Below are 12,733 nucleotides of genomic sequence, written 5' to 3'. Positions count from 1 at the left end.
TTTATAATAAATTTTAATTTAAAAATAGATGGAGAGAGAAAGAGAACTTGATAGTGTCTAGGGCCTCTTATGTCCCTGCATCTATAATCCTACAGCATCCTCAGCTTTGGCCAAGCTGGTCAACTCGTTGTGCTTCCCTAAACACGCCATGTTCATTCCTGCCATCATGACTTTACTTATCCCGTGGTTCCCTGTCTTGAATGGAACACCCTCCTGCCATCTCTCTGCCTATCCAAATCCCTCAGGGCCTAGCTAAGTTGCACCTCAAGATGTTAGAGCGAGAAGTACTCTCAAAGAACATCTAGTGACTAGATGCTAGTCCAATGCTTTCATTTTACAGGCAAAGAAACTGAGTCCCAGAAAGGAGAAATGAGTCGGCTAACAAGCAGTTGAGGTGGGACTCAACTCAGCCCCTCCCCCAAAGCCTTCCTGCCCACTGCAGCCAACAGTAATCTCCTTCTTATCTGATCTTTTATAACACTTTTTGCCAATTTTTCTCTATTCGTTTCATGTGTGTATCATCTCTCCAATTAGGCCATAAACTCTTTGAAGGAAGGCATCTCATTTTATCCTTCCCAGTCCTCCTTAGCACCAAGTGCAGGACTGGACACATAGTGGGCACTCCATAAATACCTGTTGGTTGACTGGCAGAGGCAGAGGTGTCATATAAGAGATTATATAACACATAACCTCCTATACTAATAAGAGATTACCGAGGAAGATGTGGCTGAGCTTTGAGTAGAGGAGCGCGAGGATGTAGAAGCAATCCAAGTGTTCCTTAAGACCCATTCTTGACTTCCTCTGTCCTCCTGGTACTGTAAGGTCATAGTTCATCCAGAACAGGAGACCTTTGTGCTGGACTTACCTACTCAAGGGAGCCATAATCTCCACCCTACTTTCAAGCTACCACTTCAGCCAGTAATATAGGCCAGGCTTTCTCTTATGGTCACATGATACCTGTTTCTACTCTTGCCCTGGTGGAATGGTTCTTCTCCTGCAATTCCATCCAAGTAAGAGAAACACCCACCAACTTACCTCCATTTCTCTCTTCCTATAGGATCGATGGCAACACTGCCCTTCACCGGGACATCTACCCATCTGTCAGCCTCCAGATCCAGAAAAATTTTGCCAAGAGCAAATGGAGGGTAAGCTTTCTCCTTTGGGTGGTGGGCAAGGCTCTTCTCTCCCTAAACAGGTAGAGAGGGGGACACTTTCATGCTCAAAGAAGACCTTGAGGGGATCCTTCCCCTCTTGGGGCTTCAGAGAATCACAAAATCCCAGAGTCTGAATGAATTGTGGAGGTCATCTAGTTCAAGCTCTATCCTAAGCATGAATTCCTTCTACATCACAGCCAACAAATGGCCGCCCATCTTCCATTTTGATGCTTTTCTTCGTGGGTACAGCTTGTCCTCCCAATCAATCCATTCCATTATTAGGTAGTCTTAATTAGGAAGAAGGTTTTCCTAACATTGAGCCAAGCCTTTTTGTTGCTGTCAGCTATTACTGCTCCTTCTGCCCACTGGAGGCAAGCGCAAGAAACCTCGCCCCTCTTCCAGGGGACAGCCTGTCATAGACTGAGGCCATCGTGTCCACAGGCCGCTGATTCAACAAGCATTTATTAAACACATGCTATTTGCTGAAATCACTCTGCTAAGTACTGGGGCTACAAAGACAAAGACAGAAGACTCCCTGCCTTCAAGGAGTTTGCATTCTATCATCCCCACTAGGACTTTCTGTTTCTTCAGTAAATCTGTGTAGCTTTCATAATTCGGTGAGGCATTTAAAGCCCTTCCTGACATGGCCTCTTCCAGTCTCGTTATACTGGACTCCCCTCTGTGCACAATGTTGTCATTGAGTTGTTTCAGTCATGTCTGACTCTTCATGACCCCATTTGGGGTTTTCTTGGCAAAGATACTGCAGTGGTTTGCCATCTCCTTCTCCAGTTCATTTTACAGATGAGGAAACTGAGGCAGATAGGGTTTAGTGACTTGCCCAGGGCCACACAGCAAGTGTCTGAGGATTTGAACTCAGGTCTTCCTGGCTCCAGGCCCAGTGTTCTATCCACTGTGCCACCTAGCTGCCATGATGCAGCTAAACTTGCTGCTCCTCACACTGCACCCCATCTCCTGACTGTCCCTCGTGCCCAGAATGCTCTGCTTCCCCACCTCCATCTCTTAGCTCCCCTGCCTTCCTTCCAGACTCGGCTCCAATCCCACCTTCTGTGAGAGGCCTTTCCCCACTCCCAACCTGCTAACTGCCTTCCTCCTGACGTTACACTCCATGCATTCACTGCCTCCCTTTCATGTACAGGTATTTACATACTTTCATGCTTATTTGAATGTGAGCTTCCATGACAGCCATGATAGTGTTTTTGCTCTTCTTTGTATCCCAACACTTAGCACAGTGCTTGGCAAGAAATAAGCGATAAATAAATGTTCGTGGACTGTCTGACCTAAAAGTTAGGTGTAAATCCAAGAAGGAGTCCTGAACTAGGAGATGGGGACCCGGATTTCTCTTGCTAGCTCTGTATCTGTGGGTCCTCCTCTAAGACATGAATTGGCATATGCCAAAGACTGTGGTGGCAAAAGTAAAGGCAAAGCCCAAGCTCCCATAGACCCCCCCAAGTCGCACAGGAGATGGTTGTTGTGTCTTCCTTCAGCAAGCCTTCAATGCTGCCGCTGTGGTACATCATATGAGAAAACTACACATGAGCCAGCATGCCTCAGAGGCCCGCCAAGAGTCAGAGGGAGTCCAACCCAGCACCGTGCAGGCATTGGAGCTCTCCAGGTCCAGCACCCCTGTACTCAGCACCCCCACGGCCCCTCCTCTGGAAGAGAAGCCGGCAGCTCCCATACCAACCTGGCTCCCCTGCCAGCATGGCCCCTGTCACCGCACCCCGGACAGCACCGTCTCTGAGAGCAGGTCTGTCAATTGCCTGATCAATGGCTCCCTACAGATCAGCAGCAGCCTGGTTCCCATGCACCAGGGGGCCCTGAGCAGAGGGCCCTGTGGCTGCTGCTCCAGCTATCTGAACAGTGGGGAGAAAGGAAAGGCATCCTTTGGCTCGGAACCAACACTCCTCAAAAAGGCCAACAAAAAACAGTGAGTAGAAATGGGAGGAAGCCGGGGTTCCTAACCTGGGGTCCACGGACACCCACATCCAGGCTTAGATTTCAAGGAATCCATGAACACGGATGGGGAAAACAAATGTATCTTTATTTCAATAGAACCTATTTTCTTTGTAATCCTATGCATGTTATTTTATGCATTTAAAACCTGAGAAGGGGTTCATAGGCATCACTAGCCTGCCAAAGGGGTCCATGACCCCCCAAAATGTTAAGGACCCCTGGGTAGAGGGAGGGAAAAGAACCCTGCATGTGCTTGCTATGGATAGTTATTTGTTTCTGAGCTCAGGGAAGGGACAAGAGTGACACAGAAACAGAGGGAATTACAGGAGTATCTCTGTCTGTTTCTAGGCACCTCTGACTCTCCTCCTCCCCGTCCCCACCTTATACCCACTCCTCTTCCTAAAAGCACTTGTTGTGTGTTGTTTCTTTGTCAGGCACTTCAAATCAGAGGTCATGGTCCCTGTTAAAGCCAGTAACCACTCTCACTGCCGTTCTGGGCAGACTGGGGTCTGTCTGATCATGTGATCCACGGTGCCATTGTCTCCTATGTCTCACTTTTTTTTTTTCTGTAAGTATGCCCAGGGCTGGAGAGTCCTCCCCGGTAGCAATTTCATATGAGGAGAATAGGATTGGGTCAGAAGCAAAGATGTAACAAGGGTAAGGTGAGTAAGGCACTTGCCCTTGGTGCATTCATCTGAGGGTGCATAAAAACGTGTAAAATGTGTGACTGTTATCCCAAGCACACGTGCTATTAGGATGAGGGGGCGGGTTATTTTTCTATTCATAATTCAAGTACAAAATGAGATAGTTCTGATCAGATGCACAAGCTCCCTTTAGTGATGCAAGTGAGTTAGGGAAAGGTGAGAGGAATAGAGAAAATATTCCCAATAGCACCTCCTAGGGTGCTAAGAAGAATATGATCTGGAAAAGGCTGGGGCAAGAGGCAAGCCTCATCCCTAACTAGGAGAAATTTGAGCTAATTGCAGCGCTCAGGACTCCACTAATCCTACCCTTGCTTTAGAGGTATCCCAATAGCAACTAAGAATGAATGTCTTAGAAGCAGTGCATCCTGGGGATGAATGCCTTGGCTTTGGCTTCAAAAGATCTGGTTTCCGGTTTCAGCTCCTGCTCTGAGTATCCATGTGCTTTAGACACTAGAAACAGATTTATATAAAACTTTTCAATTTACAAAGTATTTTCCTCACAACAACTCTGTGAGTCATATAGTGGAAATGTTAGTATCCCCATTTTATAGATGGGGAAACTGAGGCCAGGAAAGAGAAGGGATGCCCAAGGGTTGTACAGCTAGGAAGGGGCAGAGCTGGGATTTGGCCATTTGGGGCTCTTTACCAGACCTTAAAGACAGTTTAGATGGTTCAATGTATAGAGTGATAGCCTTCCAGGTTTAATCCCTCAGCCAACATTTATTAGCTGTGTGACCCTAATTAAGTTACTTAACTTGTCTTAGCCTCAGTTTCCTCATCTGTAAAAAGGGTGCTAATAATAGCATCTACTTACAGGAATCTCATGAAGGCCAAATGAGAGAACATATGTAAATTGCTTTGCAAATTTATTGTGCTATATAAATACTAGCTATTGTTATTTATTATTGTCATCATCATCATTATTATTATCATTACTTGTACCATACTCTAGGCACAACCTCTCTGGGTCTCACTTTCCCCATCTACAAAGCAGAGACAACCATCTTGCCAGCTATGATTCTGAATGAAAAGAATGGCAAGGCACACATAAATATGGGACATTAGGAAAGGCAATGGTTTTACCTGAATGGCAAGTCTCCTCTACCATACTGTCCCACAGTACATGGATCAGTTGGTGGGAACCAAGAGAGGGAAAATATAGAGAGAAAGCCTAAGGCACAAGCTCGGGTGGCAGCCTCTCTCTCCTTCCTTCCCTGATCCTCCCCCCGCCTTTCTTTTGCAGGAAAGATACAGGACACTCCTCTGCACTTCCAGACCAGAAAACCACCCTGCAGAGGAAAGAATGGGGGGGCTAGCCCAAAGAGCCCTCAGGAAACCAGCAGCAGGACCTAGCAGGAGGCATTTTCTGGTGACAAAGCAGCAGACTGGGTGGTCAGTAGCCGAGGGCCGCCAGGAACAAGCTGCCCCGTGGAAAGGTCTCTGGTTAGGCGATGGGCAGGTGGAGAGGATCTTCTGGCTTCCAGATCTCCCTAATATGATTGCCCCTTCTGCCTCCAGCCTCCACCACCCATCACTCTCTGTTCAGTGTACATAGATTGTTCTTCTCACAGCTCTATGTGAAAAGCTGAACAGGTTGGGTGAGCTATGGCATCTCTCTTGACAAAGCCATAAGGACCATCCATCCCCCTGTGCTCCCCTGATGCCACCCACATGCTCCCAATACGACTCCTGGGCCTTCACCCTGGCCAGCTTCATTCTGCTGACCCTTGTTACGTAACTGTGTGCAAGCATGAATGTTCTTACTGGGCTTTGACAGCTAATTCTCTGCGTTCTTCCTGTCTCCCTAGAAAATTTTTAGAACAGGCCAACTCTCTCCCAGGATTATTTCAGAACCATTTCCTTTCCCCACCCCCACTCAGTAATGAATGGTGATATGACACACTCCAAAGCCTGAGATGAATTACTAATTAACCTCTGTGTGGGAATTACCTTCCCAATTCCCACGCCCCTACCCCCCATTAATACGTAAAATTGAGAACTGACTATTTTTTCATTTCAGCTAATAAGGATCTAGCCCCTCTCTCCCTGGAAGTTTCTCCTTCAATTCTCATTCCTCCTCCAGGTTATAGCTTCCACCTTTTCAGTCTTCTCTCTGTGTTGTGCTTAATAAAATGGACATATTTTCTCTACCAGCCTCCTTGTTTCTTTCCATAACCTCCTTGGGTTCTCAGGTAAGTCAAGTAACCCCCTTCCTCTTGAAGCAAACCCTACTGGGGCCTATTCCTTTATGTCACAGATTTTGCACAGGTCTCTGTTTCTCTGACATCCAGAGATTCCAATCAGACTCCCTTCCCAACTCCCCCACCCCCATCCCCAAACAAGGAGAAGATGTAGGCTGTATAACACAGGGTTATCCCCACATCCTTCACAATGGGAAGGACTGGAGTCATTGCCTCTCTCTCTCTCTCTCTCTCTCTTCTCTCTCTCTCTCTCTCTCTCTCTCTCTCACACACACACACACACAACACACACACACACACACACACACACACTTGTTGGACTTGCTCATCATTCCATGTCCTTTCTGGAGGACAGAGAGAACATGAATCTAGTAGACTGGACAGAGGCAGCAAGCGCCACTCCCAGCTAGCCTTCCTAGTTAACTTCTTCAACAATGATCTTTGCCCTGAAGAAAGAAAGTCTCTTGGGAAGGTGCTGCTTCAAGGCCCCAGAAACCCAAGATTCTAGTCCTCACTCTGCCATTTAGAAAAAGAGATTTAGGGCTACAAGGGACCTTGATATCATTTAATCCAACTGCCTCACTTCGCAGGTGAGTAAACTGATGGTAGAGGAGATTAAGACTCTTGCTCAGAGTCACACAAGCAATAATATTGCCCAGGTGCTCTGAGTCCAAGGCCGGTGCTGTTTTTACAATGCCACTCTCCTGCCATCTTACTGGCTTTGGGACTTTAGATGAGCCCCTTCATCTGTCTAGCCTGTTTCCTCAAATTACCACGTATTTTCTCATTTGCCTAGAAGTCAATATCCCTCAGTGTCTAGTAGAACATAAGCTTCTTGAAGGCAGAGACTGGTTTATTTGGTGTGTTTTGCCTTCGTGTGCCCAGCACTTAGCCCAGTTGGTGCGTAGTGATTTCTGGACAGATGCTCAGGTAACCCCTAAAGCCCTTTCCAGCCTGAACATTCTAGGGGTCTAATAACTTGTCCCCTTGTGGTCTCTGGGATCTGCACAAGTCACCATCTGACAAAGGGATCTGGTCATTCAGCCAGTCAGTGAGTGGAAGGAAGGGGAGAGGGAGAGACTGGCAAATCACCATGGGTGAGGGAGACTGAATTTGGTCTACTCTCCTGCTCCACACAGACCCTTAAGAGGATCCATGCAACTGCAAAAAACAAAGGTGGAGGAAAGAAAAACAACTTTCAAATCTCTCACAGCCAGCAGCAGGCTCCTTTACAAAACAAAGAATTTTATTGGGCTGGTGACTGTTTCACATTCATTCACCACTTAATAGTTGGGTGTTGGGTGCTTCAGCAATCTCCTCTATCCATCAGAGATGTCCCTAATCTTGCTCGCACCTTTGCCAGCTTCAAAGGCAAGACCACAGCGATCCAGTCCACTTCCTCTTGTGTGCCACTGACAATGAGCTGACCAGCTGCTTCCACAAACCCAGGGCTTCTACACTATTTCTTGGAAAGTAAGAGAGGCAAGGTAGAGTTAGGAGCTGATTCCTACTCCCCAAGGAAAAGCTAAAACTGGCAGGACCCAGGGCATGGGGACAACAGCGATCATTGACAGGTGGCATAGTACAGCACTCGCTCATTAATGTGGTCCCGGATTTTCTCCACGTGCTTTTCCAAACCAGTCAGGTCTGCTGAGCGCTGGGTGATAGCCTGGCTTCCCAGCAGCAGCTCTGCTTCCATATCTGAGGATAGAAAGAGGATTTAAGAATAGATGATGGATAAATCATTGGCGTTTCTATATATTACCAACAAGGCCCAACAGCAAGAGATAGAAAGAGAAATCCCATTTAAACTTACTGTAGACATTATAAAATATCTAGGAGTCTACCTACCGAAACAAACCCAGGAACTATATGAACAGAATTATAAAACACTTTTCACACAAATAAAGTCAGATCTAAATAATTGGAAAAACATCAGTTGTTCATGGGTAGGCCAAGCTAATATAACAATAATGACAATTCTACCTAAGCTGATTTACTTATTCAGTGTCATACCAATCAAACTACTAAAAAAAATATTTTATACAGTTAGAAAAAATAATAACAAGATTCATTTGGAATAACAAAAGGTCCAGAATATCAAGAGAACTAATGAAAAGAAATGGAGGGGAAGGTGGCCTAGCCATTACAGATCTTAAATTGTATTATAAAGGAGAAATCATCAAAACTGCTTGGTACGAAATAGAGTGGTGGATCAGTGGAATAGGTTAAGTATGTAAGACACAATAGTCAATGACTATAGTAATCTATTATTTGATAAACCCAAAGACCCCAGCTTCTGGGATAAGAACTCACTCTTCAAAAAAAAACTGCTGGGAAAACTGGAAAAGAGTATGACAGAAACTAGGCTTAGACCAAAATCTCACACCATATACCAAAATAAAGTCAAAACGGGTCCATGATTTAGACATAAAGGCTGATACTGTAGGCAAACTGAGAGAGCAAGGAATAGTTTATCTATCAGATTTATGGAGAACAGAAGAATTCATGACCAAACAGGAGATAGAGAACATTATTAAATGCAAAATGGGTAACTTTGATTACATTAAATTGAAAAGTTTTTGCACAAACAAAGCCAATCCAACCAAGATTAGAAGGAAAGTAGAAAATTGGGAAAGAATTTTTACAACCAGTCTCTCTGATAAGAGCCTCATTTCTAAAATATATAGAAAATTAAGTCAAATTTATAAGAATACAAGTCATTCCCCAATTGATAAATGGTCAAAGGATATGAACAGGCAGTTCTCAAATGAAGAAATTAAAGCCATCCATAGTCACACGAAAAAATGCTCTAAATCACTATTGAGTAGAGAAATGCAAATCAAAACAATTCTGAGGTACCACATCACACCTATCAGATTGGCCAACATAACAAAACAGGAAAATGACAAATGTTGGAGAAGATGTGGGAAAATTGGAACACTAACACATTGTTGGTGGAGTTGTGAAATGATCCAACCATTTTGGAGAGCAATTTGGAACTATGCCCAAAGAGCAATAAAAATGTGCATACCTTTTGACCCAGCAATAGCACTTCTAGGGCTACATCCTAGAGAGATCATAAAAATGGGAAAAGGACCCACATGTACAAAAATATTTATAGCAACTCTTTTTGTGGTGGCAAAAAATTGGAAATTGAAGGGGATGCCCATCAATTGGGGAATGGCTGAATAAGTTGTGGTACATGAACGTAATGGAACACTATTGTGCTATAAGAAATGATGAACAGGCTGACTTCAGATAAACCTGGAAAGACTTGTATGATCTGATACTGAGTGAAGTAAGCAGAATCAGGAGAACGTTGTACACAGTAACAGCTATGTTGTGCGATGACTAATATTATAGACTTAACCTTTCTCAGTAAGACAAGGATCCAAGACACCTCCAAAGGCCTCATGATGGAAAATGCTATCCACATGCAGAGAAAGAACTATGGAGTTTGAATGCAGATCGAAGCATACTATTTGCTATTTTTTTTCTTCTTTTGTGTTTTGTTTCCTCTTTCTGGTGGTTCCTCCCATTAGTTCCAATTCTTACTTACAACATCACTAATGTGAAAATATGTTTAATAGAAATGTATATGTATAGCCTCTATCAGATTGTGCACCTTCTTGGGGAGGGAGGTGGAGAAAAATTTAAAACTCAAAAGCTTATGGAAGTAATTGTTGATAATTCAAAATTAATTAAAATTTTAAAATTTTTAAAAATTAAAAAATAAACTAAAAAAAGAATAGATGATGAAGCGCTCTCTTTCTCTCTCTCTGTCTCTGTCTGTCTGTCTCTTCTCCTCCCTCCCTCTCCCTACCTCCCTGTCTGTCTGCCTGTCTCTCTGTCTCTGTCTCTCTCTGTCTGTCTCTGTCTCTGTCTCTCTCTCTCTGTCTCTCTCTCGCTCTCTCTCTCTCTCTCTCTCTCTCTCACACACACACACACACACACACACACACACACACACACATTCCCCAGCCTCTCCCCACTACCAAGGCAGATGGGCTTCAAGGCAGGGGCAAAGATGAAATGGAATCTCACCCCTTCACTTTAGTCACAGGGACCCATAAAGAAAGAGTCTTTAGATTCTTCTTTCTCCTCCCCATCCCCTTCCACCTTCCCTTGACCACCACAGACAAGTTCAGAAGATGATCTCTAGTCCTCTTTTAATTCAGCCAGTTTATAGGTTCCAGACCAAATTTCCTTAAAAATTCTCCTTTCATCCTGGCATACCCCTGCTAAAAAAATGTCTATGTCTCTCTATTGCCTATAGAATGATATCCAAACTCATTAACCTAGAATCCTTACTCCTAAAACAGCCATGACCAGAAGCCCTGAATATACTTACTCCCACTCCCATCATCTTCCCCCTTCTCCCCCCAACACCTTATTAACTCCTTAGATGTCCAGCTCTAATCCCACCTCTCTCATGAAGCCTTGCCTCACCACTCCAGTCCATGGGGCCTCTCCCTCTTCTCAACATCAGTGGTAAACACTTTCTGTAACACTTACTTGGCATTAGAGAGAAAGCAGTATCTCAATGGATAAAATGCTGAGTTTAGGAAGACCTGGGTTCAGATCCTACCTCCAGCAATTTCTTAGCTATGGACTCCTGGGCAAGCCACTTAGCCCCTTTGTGCCTCTGGCTAACAACCTAGGATTCAACCATTAAGTCACAGACACAACTGGTTCTGATCTGTTAGTGGAGGCAGGGGCAAAGATAAAACGGAATCTCACCCCTTCACTTCAGTCACAGGGTTCCATAAAGAAAGAGTGCAGGGTATTTATTTGGCATTTATGTCACATTTCTCCTCATCGCCAATAGTCTTAGCAGAAGGTTTACCTAAGATATGTATCTTAGCACCTAAAGGAGATATCAGATCCTTTCTCAGAGGGATGCTCTTTTCTATGCCCCACAACACCTAATAAGGTACCTTGCACATAGTACACACTTAGTGAATTTGTGTTCTTAATTGAGCATCCTCAGCGCTGCTAATTTCAGAAAAAGGGCCTCTGGGTTGGGGTGCAACCTCTGGATTGAAGTTCAGCCTTTATTTGAGATATCGAGATTAGTGCTGGAGAGAATAAGAGGGTACGGAGAGTGTGCAAAGAAGGGGTGGAGAAGCCTGCTAACCCCACCTCCAAACTCCTGCCCCCATTTCCCCCTTGAGGAGGGTAAATGACCCTCACCTTTCATCCTGTCCATCATAGACATGGTCTCCTCAAAGAGCTCTTCAGCCTCAGACTTGACATTCAGGATCCGGTCCCCCTGCTCCCCCAGCGTGGGGCTCTGACCCATCCGGTCCTTCAGTTCTGCATACTTTCGTTTCACTCTCTCAAATCCCTGGAGGAGATTAAAAGAAATAATCTTATTACAATACCACCACCTCCACCTGCAACCTTATATTAAAGAATGAAGCTCTTCATGGTGCCATAAGTACTTTTCAAAAAATAAAAGTCATCTTAGCCTCTGGTTATTTCCCCTGGATTATTCTTCTTTCCCCTGATAGAACTGCCCCTGAATGGAATGGGCCGCTTGATGAGCTGATGAACTTCCCATCACTGGAAGTATCCAAGCAGAGGCTAATCATTTGTCAGAGATCTTGCAGCGGATATTCCTGTCCAGGTACAGTTGAACTAGATGGGCTGAGAGGTCCCTTCCACTTTTAAGTCTATAATTCTAAAGTCTAGAAATATAGTTCTAATCTAGCTTATAAATTCTAGAAGGATAGTTCTAGTCTAGAATTATGCTGCTCTTCTTGAATCTAGACTGGCAACCCCTTGAAGGTGCAGGTCATGCCTTGCATACACTTTTGTGTTTGACACAGCACCTCACTGATTTGGCTGGGGCACCAGAATGACAGTGACAACTCATATTTCTAAGGGACTTACAGTTTCAGAAACACCTTCCTCATATCGGCCTGCCAGGGCAGGCAGCATGAGGATCATTAGCGTAGGTGTCCCAAAGGCTGGCACCTCCACACTATGAAAGCATCCTGGAGGGTTAGGCCCTGGCCTCAAAGAAAGCACTGTTGGTTGTGACTTAAGTCTGTGAGTGCCCAGGTCTATGTCCTTCACGTCTGGGTCAGAGGCTACACTTCTCCTATGGCCTCCTGCCCTACCCTCACCCACACTCTGAGGCGAGCAATATTTTGGCTCATTTCTTTGGCTTCACCTGCTGGCAATGACAGGTACTTGCTGATCACCAGCTAACAACCAACGGTCTTATACCTGCTTCTCCATCAGCTTCCAGCTGCGCTGAGTGTCTGTCTGCTCAGGCCCCACTCTCCATGGGCCCACGAGAGACACAATTATCCCCATTTTACAAATGAGAAAACTAAAACATAGAGAGTTGAAATGGTAAATGGTATGGTAAATGGTGGCATAAGGACTGGTGGGGCACCTATATGCCATTTCCCCGAAGGCAGATCTGCTGCACAGAGCTCACCAAGATTGCAGCAGAGAATAAGGAAAAGAACACGGGATTGAAAGTCAGAGGACCTGTGTTCAGATCCTGTTTCCGCTACCTACTTAACCCCTGTGACCTTGGGCAAGTCATTTCACATCTCTAACTCTCAGTTTTCTCATCCAAAAGACCAAATGATCATAAAAGTCTCTTCTTTAAAATTAAAAAAAAAATCCTGTGGTCCAATGAACTGCCCTCTAGGACCAGGGTGGGGAGAACAAGGTAATA

The 12,733-nt window shown here is 44.8% G+C and overlaps 2 protein-coding genes across 3 annotated transcripts in view; one reads left to right on the top strand and one right to left on the bottom strand.

The window, feature by feature from the left end:
* The window catches only part of CAMK1G (calcium/calmodulin dependent protein kinase IG), a 45,910-nt gene extending 39,928 nt beyond the window's left edge, over positions 1-5,982 (top strand). Inside the window, exons 10-13 of the mRNA XM_021007827.2 lie at positions 1,058-1,145; positions 2,660-3,102; positions 3,563-3,696; positions 5,076-5,982. Of these exons, the coding sequence (XP_020863486.1) occupies positions 1,058-1,145; positions 2,660-3,102; positions 3,563-3,653 (622 nt within the window). The 3' untranslated portion in view covers positions 3,654-3,696; positions 5,076-5,982. The remainder of the gene's footprint in view (positions 1-1,057; positions 1,146-2,659; positions 3,103-3,562; positions 3,697-5,075) is intronic.
* A 1,276-nt stretch (positions 5,983-7,258) lies between these two features.
* Positions 7,259-12,733, bottom strand: part of LAMB3 (laminin subunit beta 3) — a 64,092-nt gene continuing 58,617 nt past the window's right edge. For both annotated transcript variants that reach the window (XM_021007881.2, XM_021007882.2), the window contains 2 exons: positions 11,230-11,383; positions 7,259-7,734 (listed from right to left, as the gene is read on the bottom strand). In XM_021007881.2, the coding sequence (XP_020863540.1) occupies positions 7,598-7,734; positions 11,230-11,383 (291 nt within the window). In that variant the 3' untranslated portion in view covers positions 7,259-7,597. The remainder of the gene's footprint in view (positions 7,735-11,229; positions 11,384-12,733) is intronic.

Source organism: Phascolarctos cinereus, unplaced genomic scaffold (assembly GCF_003287225.1).
Source record: "Phascolarctos cinereus isolate Bilbo 61053 unplaced genomic scaffold, phaCin_HiC Scaffold_5;HRSCAF=322, whole genome shotgun sequence".
Classification (NCBI taxonomy): Eukaryota; Metazoa; Chordata; class Mammalia; order Diprotodontia; family Phascolarctidae; genus Phascolarctos; species Phascolarctos cinereus.
Note: the sequence above shows the minus strand (reverse complement) of the source record. Positions and strands in the feature narration are given on the sequence as shown.